Below are 17,730 nucleotides of genomic sequence, written 5' to 3'. Positions count from 1 at the left end.
ATTACACTATATTTATTATTACACATAACTAGGAATTTCTACATTTTTACAAATTTACTAGTTATAATGTAAGTTGCTTTGTTCTTTTTTAACATGTTCAAGAGATGTTAACAATACGTACCATATAAACAGGATAAAATATAAAATGCAATTATTTACTTAATTTCATATAATAATGTAAATCCAAACAATTATAGATGTCCAATCATAAATAAATACTCGCAATTCAAATATAAAGTAAATAATACAAGCCAATGTAAATTACTATTTACATTATTTAGTTGCTATGTATTTACTTCCTGAATGTGTTTCTACTTCTTTCATCATTGCATTATACCATGTACCAAGTTGCGTATTATCCAAAGCATCTTTGAAAGCATTACATCCTTCTATACTTTTTAAAATTCCATAAACAGCAAGATCAGATAAATTTGGTTTTTCCCCTCCCATAAATGTTCCACCATGTTTCTTAACAGCAAATAACCATTTGTTAATTTCATCATAGAAGGATTGTCGAACATCATCTTTCAAATGGTGCCTTTTCTTTAACCGTTTAGATATAAGCCACATAGCTATGGCACCTACGTTTATCATTATTAATCTCTCCCACATTGGAAAATATTCTTCCCATTTACCAGCCTAGAGAAATTATTTCATAGTTGCATCAACTCCTTAACTATCATTATAATAATACTCACTTTAGAGAACCAGTTGAAGGTGTCATATGCCTCATTAAATGTTCTATATACATTTGGTGAAAGAGTATGAACAAGTACATCATCAACCCACATTCTCCATTTACGTTCCTCCCTAATAGCAATACATACGTAATGTATATTTAAATGTATTAGCAATAATTAATATAGCAATAACAATAATGATCTAAAATTTGTATGTTGATGATACAAGACTTAATATATAATAGAATCAAATACAACCAATATAATTAAGTCAAATCAGAAGTCAAATTAAGGGATTATTAATTTTTAAATCAAAAACTTACATGATTTCATCCATAACTTTATCTGAAACTAAATTATCTCGATACATTAAGAAATATTTATTCATGATTTCATATTTAAGCTTTCCATTCTCATCGTGCATTGCTATACTTGGGTAAGTTTTTATTAAATCGTCAATTTTTTGTGATCTATCTTTTAAATATGATGCCAGTAGAGAAATGATCATTGTACTATCATTTAAAGGTTGATATCCAGACCCTACTTCTGCTAAAAGTATTGGTACTTTTTTATACGATGACCATGATATTTCTTTTCTTAATACAGGATCTACTTCAACAACATCATAAGATATTCCATAGTAATCCAAAAATGTTCTGACCTAAAATATTTTTATTAGCAAAGAGACTAACTTTAGGATAGTAATACCCCAGGATTTAAATATTATATATTATAATTATAGTTCAAAAAGTGATTCAAAACTAATTATTTATATACTTTTTAATTCAATATTTTCTAGAAAACTGATTGAGATAGATATTTTACCTTACAACAGAAAGGGCATGTTTGATATTGAAAAAGGGTTAATTTTAAGTCTGTAACATCCACTGGTGACACAATCTACAATCATAACGCAATGTAAAGCTAAGAAATGTTTTAATTACAGAATCCATTGGCGAAGTTTGTATGCAATCTTTGGATCCAGTATTTAAGTGTCGTATACCTTTCTAGAGACCGGTACCGGTGGTTTGTTTTGCAATATTTCAATTTTACGTTCTTTTCCTTCAAGATGGTATGTTTTCGAAGCTTCTTTATTTACATACCAAGAATAACCAGTTGTGACGGCAACACCGACAGGCAATCCAATAGAAATTCCTACTAAACTTGCTTTGAGCACAGTTTTCAATGTTGAAGTTTGTCGAGATGCTGATAAAACACTTTCATTCCGTCCTGGGTATCTTTGAATGACATTTTCGAAGGAAAGCAAATTTCTAGATAACTTTGTCAGTTTTTGCAATATGGGCATTATGAACTCTTATCGCATACACACTTCAAAAGAAATTAATTGCCTTTACTGAGTTCTACAAAACATATAACTTGTCAGAAGTTTTACAAATAAGTTACCGATCACACTTTGTTTTCCTATTAACCCATAAAATAAGTAATATTAAAATGCCATTACATGTAGACTACTGAAACATGATTTATTCATTTCACATATAATATTATATCAGTAAATTTTGTTAAATACTGAATTATTTTTTGTGAAGAAAATAAATTTGATGTCAAATAGTTACATTTTACAAAGAGACAGTCAATTAAACAACTCTACTTTAAACAGTTTTGTTTCAGCTTAATTAAATAGTGAAATGATACTCTTAATTATTTTACTGAGTTAAAATTTGTTTTGTTCGTATTATTACAAATTAATACGTTTACTTGTGTGCTAATAAGTTACGTATAAACTCGAAGGTTATGCATTATGTATCATTTTGAAGGTTATGCAACACTAATGCGCACGCACACCACTAAAGCATACTTCGATAACTTATGGTTTATCTAAGTATTACGGTATTATTGTGTAAAGCAAACTGAAATTGTCAAATTGTTAATTATTCATCCAAGGAAAAACATTAAAAAATATATGTAAAATAAATCTTCAATTTATACACGCAGACATATATATATAATTTGTTAATTTATAGTTAAAACTATACGTTTTTAAACCGAGATGAAAATAAAATAAAATGCTTTTGTGTTCTTATTTTAAATACTGAAAGTGTAAAGTTAATATAAGAAATATTTTTTATCTACACTTGCAGTTAAAATACATGAACAGAAAAGTAACACGTAGGCAAACATAACCTAATAATTAAATACAAATTTCTAACATTGTAATTAGAAATTTATAAAATATACACAATATGGTAATTAAATGTGATATTTTGTTTTCAATTTTCTATCACTGATAACTACTGATGATTCGTATAATTTAATTTTTATACATTTAATAGTTTAATTGTATAATAGTTTATAATATAATAATTATAAATAAAAATATATACATTTTAGCATGGTAGAGTAAAGGTTCGGACAACTGCAGAGCAGGAGGCATTGAAAAAGAAAGAAAGGGCTGAAAAGCTAGCACGTTACAGAGCTGGCATAAGTATTGTATTTGAAAAAGTAATTATACATATATACATTAATTTTGCGTTGCGAATTCATATATATTAATGACTCATTGAAAAGTAAATTAAAGCATAAGTAGTCGTACGACAAGAAAATTAAATAAGTAGAAAGTTAACGAAATTAAAAGATATAAGTTAGATTATAATTATTATTATTTTATCTGGTATGTTACAGAGAAAAAATAAAATTTACGATGATGAATTGATGATGGTTACTGAGCGTATGTTGCTACAAAATCCAGATATCTATACTTTATGGAATATTCGCAGAGAAGCATTTACAATTAGTGATTGGTAATTACATATTAACAATAATATTCATTTTCTACCTATGATTAATAGCAATTATAACTTCAACTTTTCAATAATTAATCTTAAATTGAAGTAAGAATTAATCCAATTGATACAAAAAATAGGGATGAAAAAGTGATAAAAGAGTTTTATCAAAATGAATTAACACTTACTGAAAATTGTTTAAAACAAAATCCCAAGTCCTACTGGATATGGTACCAGCGGATGTGGATTATGAATCATTTGGTGGATCATGACTGGAAAAAGGAACTAATGTTGTGCACTAAGTGTTTAAATTTGGATGAAAGAAATTGTAAATTATTGGTCTCATTGAACCATTTATTTTCAATACCTGACAGCTAATTAATTGGAAATATTATATTTGTTTTATTTTTAGTTCATTGTTGGAATTATAGGGAGTTTATTGTACAACAAGCAGGAATTTCACCCGAAGAAGAGTTTCAATTTGCTACATCCAAGATCTTAAACAATTTTTCTAATTATTCTTCGTGGCATTATAGAAGTCAATTGCTGTCAAAAATATTTCATAATTACGATCAAAAAGACATTGATGAAAAGAAGAAAGAGGGTAATATCTTTATTGTTCATTAATACATTAAAGATATTTTAGACCATGTTATAACGCACATATACACATACATAATATATAATAATATATTATTTTTCTCTTTTAGAATTAGATTTGGTAATGAATGCCACATTCACAGATCCTAGTGATTCTAGTGCCTGGTTCTATCAAAGATGGTTATTGAGTGCTCACGAATGTTCTCCTATTCTTTCTCAAGTCTTAATAAAAGATAACAAAGTCGTTCTACTTGCTAATAAAAGTATACCAGCCGAATTGATATGCTTACTAATAAATAATGAAAATGAGAACGTTCAATGGAATTTTTGGAAACAAACAAAATTTTCGAAATTATGGTTTGGAAAATTTAAAAGGCAGTTAAATGAAATAGACAATATTCAAGTGGAAGTTGAAGGAACACTTTATTCTTTACTATGTTCCAATCAGAAATGGATATATAGAAGAAAAAGATATGAATCCCATTATAATATCACTCAGTTGTTGGAACAATTATCAAGTTATAAGCAATTACTCGAAATGGAACCAAACAATAAATGGGCTCATCTTACTGCTATTCTTTTAATGAGAAAAATTGATTTTATAATGTTTTATGAAGATATTTTAGAAAATTTGAATGTTCTTATTAATATTGATCCTCTACGAATTAATTATTATAAGGATTTACGTAAGTATATTTAACAAATACAGTATAAAAATTTACTTTTTAAGATCATACAATAATATATTCATATTAGAGTAGTTGGAATGATAATTTTAATAAGGACATTTTATAGTAATTACATAATTTATTCTTTTTTTAGGAAGTAAATATGTAATTGAACACAAATTATATAAATTATGGTCTTCTGAAGACGATCAAGAAATGAAATCAGAAATTAATCTTTCAGGATTAAATTTAACCACTCTTAATAATAACGAACAGCTTGGTTTTTTCGAGGAAATAAATCTTAATTCAAACTTTTTATCAGATTCCCTGCATCAATTGTCTTTTCTACAAAATTGCAAAAAATTATCACTTTCAAACAATCAAATCGAAAATTTGAAGAAATTTCCTACGCTACAAAATCTAAAAGTTTTATCATTAAGAGATAATAAGCTTAATAATCTAGAGGAAATATTAGAGTTATTGTCAAAGCATAAATTGCAGTCACTTGATTTGAGAGAAAATCCTGTTTGTAATAATAAAGAACTACAAACTAGAATTATACACGTTAATCCAAATTTACAATTATGTATAGAGTAATTTTTATAGTATTCATAAATATACTGATAATATTGCATAAGTGTAGGTATATGGTAAAATAAAAATTGTAAATGTTTCATCGCATACGCGAAGAATATAAAATGTACATTTATACCCTTTATTATTTATTTTGTCATGTTTTTTTCAAATCTGTGTAGAAGTAACTTTTAAATTTCAATAATTATATTAAATGTTCAATTATCTTTTTAATTTTGGACTCTATTCGGATTAATTTATGGAAGCGACATGATATATACAGAAAATATAAATATTGTTAAATTTTTTACTAAAGAAAAGACAAATTCGTTATGCTATGTAGAGAGGAAAAGGTATTAATAAAAAACTAAAATATTCGTTGAAACTGTCTAATCAATCGTACTAATTTCTCTTAATATTGTCTATCTAAGTTCTTAATATTAAGAAAATAATAATAGTAGTTACTGTTATACGTTAAATCAGAGTTTGTAATTTTCAAAATTTGGCGCTTCCGTATGGAAACCAATCAATAGGGAATAAAATGGTTCTAACAGAAAACGTACTAATGCTGAACGCGACTTATATTACTGTTTAGATTACCAGCCGTTTTATTTATTCTGTAGTATTTAATATGGCGAACAATATGGCTTGTCATTGTTAGAATTCTGCCGAGCGAACCTTCTATTAAAAGAATCGAGCCTCCCAGTGATAGGATGATTTATTTCCAAATAATTTTCTTATCTTGTTTTCTCACTATTAGTATGCGTATCTGATACTTATGATATATCGTGTAGGTGAAGGTGAGCGTATATGTATGCAAACGTGGATACGTATGTGCACGTTGAATCATTATTTCTCATAACCTTTTTATGAATACGAAATATAGCAGATGCAATTAGACAATCTTAAAAGATGTGGTTAAATCCATACGTCTTGTAGCCGGCAAGCGGCGAAGATAGTAGATGCATACTATATCCAATGGAGTGGACCGTGCTCTCGTGATTTTTGGCTTGAAGTAGATTTTACCGTATCTTCGCTTTGCGGGAGATTTTATTCAGAGTTTAGTTAAGTGTGTAATCTCTACAGCGTATCATATCATGGCCTCGTCAAATAGAAGGATTCAAATCGGCTCTGCTTGGTTTCAAACAAAAATTAACCTAAGACCACAGCGTCGGGGTATCCATCACGTTACCGAGGAAATTCTGAGAAGAATTCCTGAACTCTGCGAATTCTCGGTCGGACTTTGTCATATACAAAGTAAGCGTGTATTTATAATGGAAAACGATGTTAAATTTATAAGTTTTTGGTTAACGGAATGTTATTTGAATTTTTTTTATTTATCATGAAATCGCACAAAAATTCTACATACTTTTCATTCAATGCAAAATGCATATGCTGTTCATTGTTATTTGGGAAGAGGAATGAAATTTTAACACGCGTAACTTGTCTGAAAAGGTCACTACCTACTGTGCAGTGTATTATGTCCATATATATATACAGGGTCTATATATTAATATATTGTATGAATAATACAGTAATGAGTATATATATATGAATCAGTGAACATTTATTCGCAAATGCTAGTATCGCTAATGATCCGATGCTAATAGATGTACACGCGATTACTATGAGAATGACACAGCTATTTTCCAAATATAAATTATTATTAGCTCTTAATACTTTCTAGTTCTTCACACATCAGCAAGTTTAGCATTAAATGAAAATTGGGATCCGGATGTTAGAGACGATGTGGAAATGATGCTTAATAAAATAGTTCCTGAAGGCTTGGCCTATAGACACAGTTGCGAAGGACCAGATGATATGGTAAGTTTACGAAATTTCCTGTAGGGTTATGCGTTGTACATGTATGTTTGTGAGTTGTTTTACATATTTATTTTCTGTGCATTTACTTTCTTCAAGGATTATTATAACAATTACTAATAAATTTTTTGCATTAACATTATATTAGTAATAATAATACTGCAGTTAAATATAGAAAATGGTAATGCTAAATTACAATTCTATTCTTTTAAGTAATAAATTTTTGTTGATTTTAAATTATATAGAAGAACATTGTATTCATTTTTTAGTACGAATAATAGTTTTATATAAGTATATTTGTGATTTTATATAGAATCGCAGATTTAAAAGTTAAATGGTTTTTCATATAATTATATTATTTATAGCCAGCACATGTAAAGGCATGTTTTCTGGGCTCTTCGTTGAGTATTCCAATTACTGATGGCAAATTGACTTTGGGTACATGGCAAGGAATTTGGTTGTGCGAACACCGTAATGATGCTGGAAGTCGCAAAGTAGCTATTACATTGACTGGTTGTCTCAGGGATCCTGCACGTAGTCCTTTGAGTCCTGTTAGTCCTATAGCTTCTACTAGCAGCTAGGACCACTCACACCCCCAAAGGCGTAGCAAACGTCAGCTGCGCATATCTACATCCAGTGATTCAAGCTAGCAGCTGCTTAATTCTAGTCAAATTCTAAGGGTATAAGTAAAAAAAAAAAAAGAGTGTACGGATACTTGAAAAATATTTATAAATAACATATTTCCTTATAACCAATTATTAAAAAAAAATTTAATCATTTTTATAATGACATAACTTGTAGAATCATAAAATTAATTAATAATTACTACTAATATTCTTACTTTTATTTTATTCCTTATATTTGTTCGTTCATGTAATTATAATATTTATCATTTATGTTCGAATAAGCTTATAAGTAAATTTATGTTTTATAATTCGGATTACACGCAGAGACATTCCTTTAAATTGAGTTAACAGCAACTATCCAAAAATGTGGTTCATTAAATATAATGTTGTTCAGTACTTATAAACTGCCAAGGCAATTGTATATTACATGCATTCAGAAAATAAATATAAATGAATTAGTATAAGTATCCTGCACTCTTCTTCATTGCTCTTAGAAAACTAATGTAATGCATTCCGATATAATGCGTCCAATACTCCGAATTTAATTACATAGCTTTATTTAAATAATCCTTTTGTAAAAAAAAAACATGATTAATAAGGAAAATGGCATTAATAATTACTCGGCTGAGACCTTGCATTATTTTTTACAATATGTAAGAAAATCTTGGCTCAAATACATGCAATATGTTAACTTTAACTTTCTAACTCACTGCTTATTGTAGGGTAGGCATTTTTAATGACGTTTCCAAAGCATTTGGGGGTGTATATAGATTACAATCAACACACTTCTTTGCTGTGCTAATATATTTCTGCTAGAGATATTTACATAAGTTCTAAGAATAATATCAATACGTGGGCAAATCAGTATGAAAGTAGAACAGTTAAGAAAATCATCAAATAATGATTTAGACTTACTACATGGTTAGATATCTACTGATTAAAAAAGAAAAAACAAATATTCTAGAAGTCTTAATTAATCTAACTGAAAACATGAAATCAGTCATCTAGAGATCTAGCACTGCAAAGAGTTGTAATAAAAATTTACAATGTTACTAAATTTAACCAAAGCTTATCATGAGAGCTTGTTGACATATATAATGTACTGTTAAGCAAGCAGTCGATGTTAGTTGTTAATCTTTCTCATATATAGCATAAATGGTCGTCCATTATGATTAATGAATATGCTTTAATGTGAGGTATCCAATGAAATTCATATAGCTTAGATATTAACAGCTCAAAAATATAACATCGTAAATTATAGTAAATTTTTAGTACATCAACTTTCTTTTGTTCACGAAGGAAAGAAAAGTTATGAATCAAGTTGGTATACTTTGCCAAATTAATAACATTCAAAATTTAAAAAACTCATATGTGAATACAATTCTAATTTTGTTCATATGCTTAATAATACAGGTACTTAACTATGTAAAATTTATAAATACAATGAAAATAGTTGTAACATTCACGTTTATAAAAATTAATATTATATTCGATAATTAATGTAACTCGTAACAATTTGCTGATAATCTCCTATACCAACTTTGTTTTATAAATTAGGTGATCAAAACTTATTATATTTGCAAAGTAATTACCGATATTAGTAAGAACATTTTATACATAATTTATTAATATATAAATACAATTAATGATATCTAAACATTAAAAGCAATTAGAATTTTTATTTAATTTTTTAATAAAATTTTAACTTTTCTGATGAAGCAGCAATCATTTTTTAATATGCAATTTAAAAATATGTATGTATATACATATATCCATTTTCTTTTACCAGCATTTTCATGTTACGTAAAAAATACATGTATAGTGATTATCTCATAATCATCATTATTATAACAAATTTATAAATTTAATGAATTATAAATAATCGATTCATTGGTTAAACTTTTCATAATAAAAATTTAAAACATACATTTTTCATGTGCGTGTGTCTTATAAAGGAATTACTAAATTGTACAAGTAATTGAAGTAAAGCTTCTACAAAATAGTAAATTATAAGCAGCACACACTGATAATTTTTATTTTGTATTCATACAAATATATATAAAATATTAAGTTTATATTATTTTCCATTTTTTAAGAAAAATTGTTTTATATTACAGCAACAAAAAAAAATGTTAAAAACATTGATGTAATATAATTGTCTATACAATTTGCAAAGTTGTTCTAACATTTTTTAGTATTTTCCTATCTGTGTAAAAAGGATCAAATACTGTTTCTATCAACTGATAGTTTTTGACAACATTTCGATTTTCTCCTATGTGCAATATAAGATCAAATAACAAATCATACATGTATAATGGAACAGTTTAATGGAAATATTAACACACAAGAAATGTGTTTAAATGTAATTTTTGTCTCGTACATTTTCATTTTTCAATCTTCATTGTGATTTATTTATGAATTCAATGTATAAGTTATTTTCTTATTGCGTGGTCTAATTAGCATCAGAATTTAAGTTTCACATTTGAAAGAAATGAAGAATCTCTATCTTTGAATATATGTACCTAAAATTCGAATACTTTTATGTCTAAATAGTGAAATTACATTTTTCCAATCATTTTTAAGTTATTTAATAACGTAGAACATTTTCTGAATATATGAAATATTAGTTTTTATTTAGCTGGATATATAGTGGACCTATCATAATAAAGTATAGGAAAGGAATACATTAGAATTATACAGCACATATTGAACACACTATTATACATAAAATTTAACATTATTAAATGTACATATATAAAATTATATTTAAATGAAGGAAAATAGAGTGAGAATGCTGTATTTATGGGCGAATGTAACAAAGTTTAAATGCAAATACGATAATTGTATACTATCCCTAAAAAAATTGTAGAAATAGAATTATTTATATAAAATAAAAACCAATGACTTCTTATGTAGCTTGAAAAAATTTAATTACAATATAAAAGGAAAAAGATTACAATTTTTCATGTTGAACTTTGCCATATTTCAATTTTTGTACTAAACCATTTACTCGAACGATTAAAAGGATAAGAATATCAATTTGCATAATGATAAATTCAAAACACGTTGTAAGTTGTAGCACGCTATTAATATTTCCAGAATTATATTTGATATAAAAAATATTAATATTTTTTTTATTTAATATTTTATTACAAAATACCAGCATGCAATAGATAAAGAATAACAATGTAAAACCGTATTATTATCAAAGAAATAATAATAATGTATTACTTTTTACCCATTATACACAATCATATATAAGAACTAATTATAGCATACAAATCAATTGCCAGTAAAAGATTGATTTTTACCTATATGATGAACTATATTCAATGATATATGCATTATGATTATAGTAAAAAGGTAATACTATAATAATTTAGTAGTATGCATTATGTATAATTTTATATATACTATATATAATAGCAACAAGTAATTACCTGCTACATAGTGTTTCAATAATAGCTTTAGTGTTGTTTTGAATTTGATCTGTAGCAATATATATGCTCTGTTTCATAATGTATTAATTTACATTACATTGTTTTTGCGAAATAGTTAATCTATAATCTACTGTACTCTAAGAAGTTTTATTTAAAATATATACTTTAAGATTATCTGTTACATACATACATTCCATTAGTATGATACTGCTGATTTTATAAACTCAAATGATTGAAAAACTATGGATCTTGGCATATATCCGTACGAGATGTTTCTTTTTTGCATTTCTTTTTTTTATCCTGCTTTTTTTCAACTAAAATATGTTGTATACTTTTGTATAACAATATTTAACATAAACAAATAATGTCAGAATGAACGATTTCTCTACAAGCATTTTTCTCTTTTTAAAATATAGAAATTGAAGTTTTAGAAAACTGAATTAAGAGGATTAAAAGTGTGATTAGATAATATTTTACTATGTGCACATTAAAATTATTAAATTAAAATCTCACACTTATATATTTTGTTTGAATAGGTGTATAATGATAACTTGTTAAATGAAATAATTAGTATTTATTAATAACTTTAATAAAATTTTAGTTATAACATTTTGTCAAATACAGGTTGCATTGATATTATATCGATGATTGTTTATCAATACATGATCTGTGGCAATACTGTAATATCTTTATGTGTTACAGCGGAATAATATGATTTTCTTATCATTAATCAATTTTGCAAAAAATCGTGCAAAATGCATCAATATAATATTTGAAATGTAGCGATTGTTGTAATAAAATATACATTTTTTATAAAATATTTAATCAGTCATTACGTATTGCAATCGTTATTTAATGTCTGAGAATATATATTAATATCTTTTTTCGGTATAAAAGTATAATGTATTTACAATATAATATTCTACATACTTTTATATTGTTATTTTTTATATTGAACTGCTTATTAATTATACAATATGGCAGTATAGAAATACATTGATGCAAGCTTCTTACGTTTTAACATCTTTGATGCATTGTAAACCTTAATTATAATTTAATTGCGCCCAGACAATCATTATGCTAAAACTAGTTTTAATAATTATTTATTATACATTTCATAAACAAAGGAAGCAAATCTGGACCAATATAAAAAATATTTCAATATATATATATATATATATATATATATATATATATATATATATATATATATATATATATATATATATATATATATATATATATATATATATGTATATACGTAATGGTTTAGAAATTACAACGCTTAGTGTCCATGTGAAATTTAACGATAAAGATTATTTGTTTCCATATTTTTAAATTATATATTCTTTATCATTAAATAAAAGTTAAAATAATACGCGTTAAAACAGTTTATATAGCATATGATATGACGATAATTATTATTGTCATGAATGTTAGTAATGTAAAAAATATAATATTGATCATAACTTGATATAATGCCATTAACGATGAAAACATCCTTGTTATGGAAGTGATATTGCTTTATATTATTTTCAAAACTAAAACAAATATTTGTTTCCCTTTTTAAATAAGCATTATTATACTTTAGAGAGAAAACAATTTTATATCAAAGTATTAGAAAGAAAGAATTTAGTAAAAGTTAAGTCAGAAAGAATTGTAAGTTTATAGGTGAAATAAGTATAGTCTCTCTTGGTTATATTTCAGAAGTGCTAATACAATTATGTTTAACTAGTTCTTCAAGTTATACATTTACTTTTTTAGTAAATAAGAAACTCAATTAGATGTAAGATCAAAAATGCGTTCGACAAATTCTGGTACTGGCTTACCATCTGGTTTATTATTGTCAGATTCATCAAATTCTTTATGATTTTCAGGTATTGGATATGGTCCTGGATGTCTCAAATCATTTGCTTTATCTTGAACTTCTTTAAATGATGCTTTAATGTTATCTAGTGCATTTCCTAATCCCGTTTTTATTTGATTAAATTCTTGGGTTACCAACGATAGTCGTCCCAATAGATAATTCAAATTTTCGTCAACTTCCGTCATGCGTTTTGTTATTTCACTCACCTATAAAAACATTAACAAATATTGAATATAGTTTAGTCTGAAACATTCTCATTTAAACTGAATATTTACTTTAGTTTCCATTCCACCCATAGTTGATGTTGTGTCATTAACGTACTCTTCATTTTGTTTATGCAATTTTTCTAATGCTTTTGCACTTTCTGTCATTTGTTGATACATAACATTTATTTGTCGCCATACCTTTTACAAAAAAAAAAGGAAAGAAACATTAATATATATTTAAGAATTATTTCCTAAAGTTAACAAGTTTTCTGTAAAATGTGATAGTAGTTAAGAACAGTACACATTGCAGAATCTTCAAAATGATAACGTGGTTAATTTAGAGGGAGAATTTTTTACACTTATATTAATTCCTTACTTGATTCATTTCCTGCTCCATTTTAGTAGTCAAATTTGCCAAAGCTCCATTCTGATTGTCCATAATATCATTTGATATGCCATCAAATCTTTGATTCAGAGTATTGTTGATGTTTGTACCTTGTGCTTTCACTAAATCTCCTACTTCTAAAAGAATTTGATGCACACCATATTCAACCCTCTTCTTAGTGTCTAAGACGTGATCAGCCATTGAAACCATTACAGACTGCCCTTTTTCAAGATCATTTAATTCTTGATTCACATGTTCAGCGTTATTCGCCAAGTCCATTCTAAAACCTCAGAGACATTCAATGAGATTCTGTTACTATTCAATTTTTATGTATGAACAAAATAACATTGACCAGTTAGTAATTTATTTATAATATTTCTAACAGACAGATTAATTTTAAAATAAGTAAATTTAAATATACTGTATTGCTGTGTAACAGTACCTAAGTGCTCCTATAGTGTCTTTTGTTTCATCTTTAGCTTTTACTACTTTATGTTCAACATCATTTAATCCCTTGGTGACAATATCTTTTAATGCATGCCTAGTCTCTTGCAAAAGTGCTTGAGTTTCATTATGTAGATTTTGCATTTCATTGATCCTAAATAAATGAATAAATAAATAACATCTGTTATGGTTTATAATTAATTACAACATTTGTTTAAACATTTGTTTCTTAATGTCTAGTAAAAATATTGATATAAATAGCTATACCGTGGTAATTTCTTAATTTCATCAGATGTATCTTTCAAAAGTGTTTCCATAGGGGGTAACATACTTGTATAATTATCAATTTTTGAAATAGCATCAAATTGAGGCTCTTGTAATTTCTTTTGTATTTTTTGTGACTGTTCTTTGACTTTTTCCAAGGAACTCTGAAGATCGCTAAGTCTGGTACCAATATCTTGTATCTATAAAGAGCATCTAATTCAAACAACTTTCTTAATGAACATTCAAATATGTTATTTACCTCTCCCAATAGAGATTGTGCTGTTCCTGATTGAACATATGTGATTTCTTTTAATTTACTTGTTTCAGATTTTAAAAGTGATTCTGTTTTTGAAATTTTCTCCATTAACATTAATTCTGTATCATTCAATTTCGAGATCATATGAGCTAAATGATCAAATCTAGGTAGTATATCTGCTTGACTATTTGATGCAGATAGTTTATTTTCAACATCTGCAAACCATCCATCTAAGCGATTTTCCAAATCTTCCAAACTATCAGCGGTTTTTTGCATTTGTATTCTTTCCCTTTCATCTCTCTAAATAGGACAAAATATCTATTTTGTTATCATTAACAGATTATGTTTATATATTCTATGTGTGTCAGAGAAATATATTAATATAAAAAATATTTTCTTTCATGTATAAGTTGAATAGTAGAATACCTGTGAAATTAATTGTTCAATGCCTATCACTTTTTCATCAAGCTTGGTCAATTGTAATTTTAATGTATCAACTGTTGACACACGTTTTGTCAGTACTGCAATTGCTTTTTTTAATTGTTCTCCCAACTGACGTTCTCGTGCTTCATGCCTTTCTAATTTTTCCGTATTCTCTCGCATCATGTGTACTAAACTTATCATGGCATCTTTAATATCCTCATGGCTGTAAGTTAAGTTATATAAAAAGTTTAATATAACAGGTTTCCAAAGAATGACAAACAAAATTTCATGTATCTCATGCCTATTTTTTTTTTCATATCCATCAATTACTATTTTAAGAGACTAATGTTATTTAATATTTTTTATTTCCCAATTAATGATAACATTATACATATAACACAAAGACACCATTAGTGAGATTTAGTTAAAATTTATTCTCATCACTTTTTCCCCTCTGACCCTTTGCCTATAATGTACATGAAAAACAGATAAATCATAATTATTTTTAATTTCAGTATATTGCTGACCATTCAAAATACATCCGTACACTAACATGTTAATCATATGAGTTACACACTGAAAAACTTACGTAATTTCTCTAGCACTGTTAAGATTTATACAAAGTAACTGCAACAATAGTATTAATGTATACTTCATCTTCAACAGCAGCCAGAAGTTAAGTTAAACGAAATATCTGAAATAAAAAAATGTCTATTTTATCCTATAACACTGTATATATTTTTATTTGGAGTTTTTTTTCGTATTTCTCTATGCTGTTTGAAACAATTCCTATGATAGAACTATGTCACCGTTATAGCAGCTGAAGTAGATGTTATATCTTGGAAATGAGTGAAATGCTTCCTTTGATCAATTAATTGAATGCGCTGTTATTGAGATAAGAAGTTAAGAGGTCATTACTGATGACTCTTTGATGTATGAATAAGGAAACTATCTTTGTTAATAAATTATCATAACAATTAAAGCTTTCACAATTAATTGAATCGTTTATTTAAATTAAAATTATATCAAATAATTTCCATTTTATGTTACACGAATAGTTTAAAATGCGAGATATTGGAATATATAATTTGCGGGTGCCTGTACGTGTATTTACATACACTTATGTACTCGTACGCGGTCATTATATGTAATGTGAAGAGATGAAGGAATCCAAGTATATAAATATTCGCATTTCTTTATTTTATAGCTTTTATCATGTTACAAACGAATAGTACGTGTCATAAGTTTGACCGCGCGTTTTATAGTTTCCATACGAAAATACTTTTTCTAGTTGCATCTTACAAAGGGAGTTCAAATTTTAGTTATTTATAGATCTACAGATGCACCAACGTTTGATGGAGCCATATGGCCCGTTTATAACCATCTGTATCCAGTACACTAAATATACCTATTCGTATGTTATATGGTAAACTTTTAAATATATTATTCGTAGAAAGAGAGAAAGAGAGAAGAAGAGAAAGAAAGATAAAACTTGAAGTTAAAACAGTATAAAAGTTGAGATATTATTTTTGTAAATTATTAGCTTAGTAAAATAGCGCATTGATTGTAATTCGATTTTTAGTCAGAAAATCAAATATTTTTTCTGATTACTAATAGTTTTTATTACGATCATAATTATAGAGAACAAAAGAATTCAAATACTTTCTTGCGTTTCGATATTCAGTTACTTTTAAATTACATTTTCTAATTACGTTGTACAAAGCATCCTAATAATTTCAAATAATATTAATAAATATACGGAACTGTATGAACAATAGGCATGTATATCAGTGACGCGAGAAGAGAATATATAAATGTATTATTATAGTTAACAATCAATTGTTTGTAACGCTTTTTATTTTAGCAACGCAAATAAATATTTAGAACGATACAAGTAAAATATGAACGGTGTTAATACAAAGAAGTTTCAAACGGATCGTTTCAAGACAAGGGTACATTGATACTGCATGGCCGACCACCATTTTAAAACAGAAATTGGAACTCGATGATTCAAAACAAAAACAAAGCAATGTAAATACATTATCAACATTACTGTTTTACATGTTTCGCACGGTATTTCATTATTCCATTCTTTTAACAATCTAAACACACTTAAAGTAATATATTACCCCTTAAATTACAAGCAACAAAGAAAAAGTTTAAACTGTAACGCCTAATAAGAGAAATTATTCATTTCAGATTACTTTATACGAAGCAATACACATTCGATCAGTAAAGATGTTCAATAAATATAGAATATGTATATATATATATATTGTTAAAAAATAAATGTAAATGTGTTATCAGCAAGAGATGAATACGGTACATTTATAAGTTTACAAGCGTAATATCGTTGTTACTTACACAAATACTGATCTTTGTTTATTCCTTTGTATAAAAATGGATTCGTCGAGAAGAGCGTACCGTTTTCTCATTCGATCAGCGGAGAACTGATTGGTAGCATCATTAGTTCAGTCCGGATTTGGATTTTTAAAAAACTAAAGTCAAGATATTCCGTGGCGACGAATGGCGGACGCTTTTGGTACTAAGACGCGCTATCACGCGTTCTGCCTTGGATAAACAATAGAATAGACACGATCGTCTTGTCAGTATCGTGTCAGAGATTGAAATACCGACGGAGTGAAAGGTATTCGAAATAATTACAGCGTTGAAACGAATGTATAATTATTAAAATATATAATTTCTCCTTATAGTTGTATATACGAATATAAA

General features: G+C 26.9%; 4 protein-coding genes across 11 annotated transcripts; 2 read left to right on the top strand and 2 right to left on the bottom strand.

The window, feature by feature from the left end:
• Nucleotides 1–80: 80 nt before the first annotated feature.
• Nucleotides 81–2,088, bottom strand: Su(p) (prostaglandin E synthase Su(P)). Its single transcript, XM_076896962.1, has 5 exons — nucleotides 1,684–2,088; nucleotides 1,506–1,580; nucleotides 1,004–1,341; nucleotides 699–810; nucleotides 81–639 (listed from the first exon to the last, which is right to left on the bottom strand). Exons 1-5 carry the CDS (start codon nucleotides 1,984–1,986, stop codon nucleotides 274–276), a joined length of 1,194 nt encoding a protein of 397 aa, XP_076753077.1. The 5' UTR covers nucleotides 1,987–2,088; the 3' UTR covers nucleotides 81–273.
• A 352-nt stretch (nucleotides 2,089–2,440) lies between these two features.
• Rabggta (Rab geranylgeranyltransferase subunit alpha) lies at nucleotides 2,441–5,368 on the top strand. Of its 4 annotated transcripts, none has more exons than XM_076896926.1 (7): nucleotides 2,441–2,523; nucleotides 3,033–3,143; nucleotides 3,324–3,442; nucleotides 3,565–3,752; nucleotides 3,837–4,028; nucleotides 4,135–4,710; nucleotides 4,847–5,362. In XM_076896926.1, the coding sequence occupies exons 3-7, from the start codon at nucleotides 3,354–3,356 to the stop codon at nucleotides 5,287–5,289; spliced, it is 1,488 nt and encodes a 495-aa protein (XP_076753041.1). In that variant the 5' UTR covers nucleotides 2,441–2,523; nucleotides 3,033–3,143; nucleotides 3,324–3,353; the 3' UTR covers nucleotides 5,290–5,362. The 4 variants fall into 4 exon arrangements, with proteins under 4 accessions (XP_076753041.1, XP_076753042.1, XP_076753040.1 ...); XM_076896924.1 differs by lacking the exon at nucleotides 2,441–2,523 and adding an exon at nucleotides 2,783–2,887 and having other exon boundaries at nucleotides 4,847–5,365; XM_076896927.1 differs by lacking the exon at nucleotides 3,033–3,143 and having other exon boundaries at nucleotides 2,501–2,523; nucleotides 4,847–5,367.
• Nucleotides 5,369–5,851: 483 nt separating this feature from the next.
• On the top strand, nucleotides 5,852–10,623 carry LOC143424732 (UPF0047 protein YjbQ). 3 transcript variants are annotated; one of them, XM_076896997.1, is made up of 5 exons: nucleotides 5,852–6,065; nucleotides 6,152–6,280; nucleotides 6,352–6,522; nucleotides 6,953–7,089; nucleotides 7,452–10,623. In XM_076896997.1, exons 3-5 carry the CDS (start codon nucleotides 6,363–6,365, stop codon nucleotides 7,665–7,667), a joined length of 513 nt encoding a protein of 170 aa, XP_076753112.1. In that variant the 5' UTR covers nucleotides 5,852–6,065; nucleotides 6,152–6,280; nucleotides 6,352–6,362; the 3' UTR covers nucleotides 7,668–10,623. The 3 variants fall into 3 exon arrangements, with proteins under 3 accessions (XP_076753112.1, XP_076753110.1, XP_076753111.1); XM_076896995.1 differs by having other exon boundaries at nucleotides 6,152–6,522; XM_076896996.1 differs by having other exon boundaries at nucleotides 5,852–6,280.
• A 1,848-nt stretch (nucleotides 10,624–12,471) lies between these two features.
• Nucleotides 12,472–17,496, bottom strand: LOC143424686 (uncharacterized). 3 transcript variants are annotated; one of them, XM_076896923.1, is made up of 9 exons: nucleotides 17,362–17,496; nucleotides 15,001–15,220; nucleotides 14,578–14,874; nucleotides 14,322–14,518; nucleotides 14,053–14,208; nucleotides 13,602–13,890; nucleotides 13,295–13,423; nucleotides 12,982–13,225; nucleotides 12,472–12,693 (listed from the first exon to the last, which is right to left on the bottom strand). In XM_076896923.1, exons 1-9 carry the CDS (start codon nucleotides 17,430–17,432, stop codon nucleotides 12,677–12,679), a joined length of 1,620 nt encoding a protein of 539 aa, XP_076753038.1. In that variant the 5' UTR covers nucleotides 17,433–17,496; the 3' UTR covers nucleotides 12,472–12,676. The 3 variants fall into 3 exon arrangements, with proteins under 3 accessions (XP_076753038.1, XP_076753036.1, XP_076753037.1); XM_076896921.1 differs by lacking the exon at nucleotides 12,472–12,693 and having other exon boundaries at nucleotides 12,825–13,225; nucleotides 17,362–17,495; XM_076896922.1 differs by lacking the exons at nucleotides 12,472–12,693; nucleotides 17,362–17,496 and adding an exon at nucleotides 15,587–15,724 and having other exon boundaries at nucleotides 12,825–13,225.
• Nucleotides 17,497–17,730: the final 234 nt, after the last annotated feature.

Source organism: Xylocopa sonorina, chromosome 6 (genome assembly GCF_050948175.1).
Source record: "Xylocopa sonorina isolate GNS202 chromosome 6, iyXylSono1_principal, whole genome shotgun sequence".
Taxonomy (NCBI): Eukaryota; Metazoa; Arthropoda; class Insecta; order Hymenoptera; family Apidae; genus Xylocopa; species Xylocopa sonorina.
Note: the sequence above shows the minus strand (reverse complement) of the source record. Positions and strands in the feature narration are given on the sequence as shown.

Excerpts from the sequence above, each read along its gene's own strand:
- Rabggta (XM_076896924.1), top strand. Across the intron at positions 3,443-3,564 it reads GCATTTACAATTAGTGATTG|GGATGAAAAAGTGATAAAAG; the intron begins GTAATTACATAT and ends TACAAAAAATAG. Across the intron at positions 4,711-4,846 it reads TAATTATTATAAGGATTTAC|GAAGTAAATATGTAATTGAA; the intron begins GTAAGTATATTT and ends TTCTTTTTTTAG.
- LOC143424732 (XM_076896997.1), top strand. The coding sequence starts at position 6,363 with ATGGCCTCGTCAAATAGAAGGATTCAAATCGGCTCTGCTTGGTTTCAA. Across the intron at positions 6,523-6,952 it reads CGGACTTTGTCATATACAAA|TTCTTCACACATCAGCAAGT; the intron begins GTAAGCGTGTAT and ends AATACTTTCTAG. Across the intron at positions 7,090-7,451 it reads GCGAAGGACCAGATGATATG|CCAGCACATGTAAAGGCATG; the intron begins GTAAGTTTACGA and ends TATTATTTATAG.
- LOC143424686 (XM_076896921.1), bottom strand. The coding sequence starts at position 17,432 with ATGAGAAAACGGTACGCTCTTCTCGACGAATCCATTTTTATACAAAGG. Across the intron at positions 13,891-14,052 it reads GACACTATAGGAGCACTTAG|AATGGACTTGGCGAATAACG; the intron begins GTACTGTTACAC and ends CTGAGGTTTTAG. Across the intron at positions 13,226-13,294 it reads TGGGTGGAATGGAAACTAAA|GTGAGTGAAATAACAAAACG; the intron begins GTAAATATTCAG and ends ATGTTTTTATAG.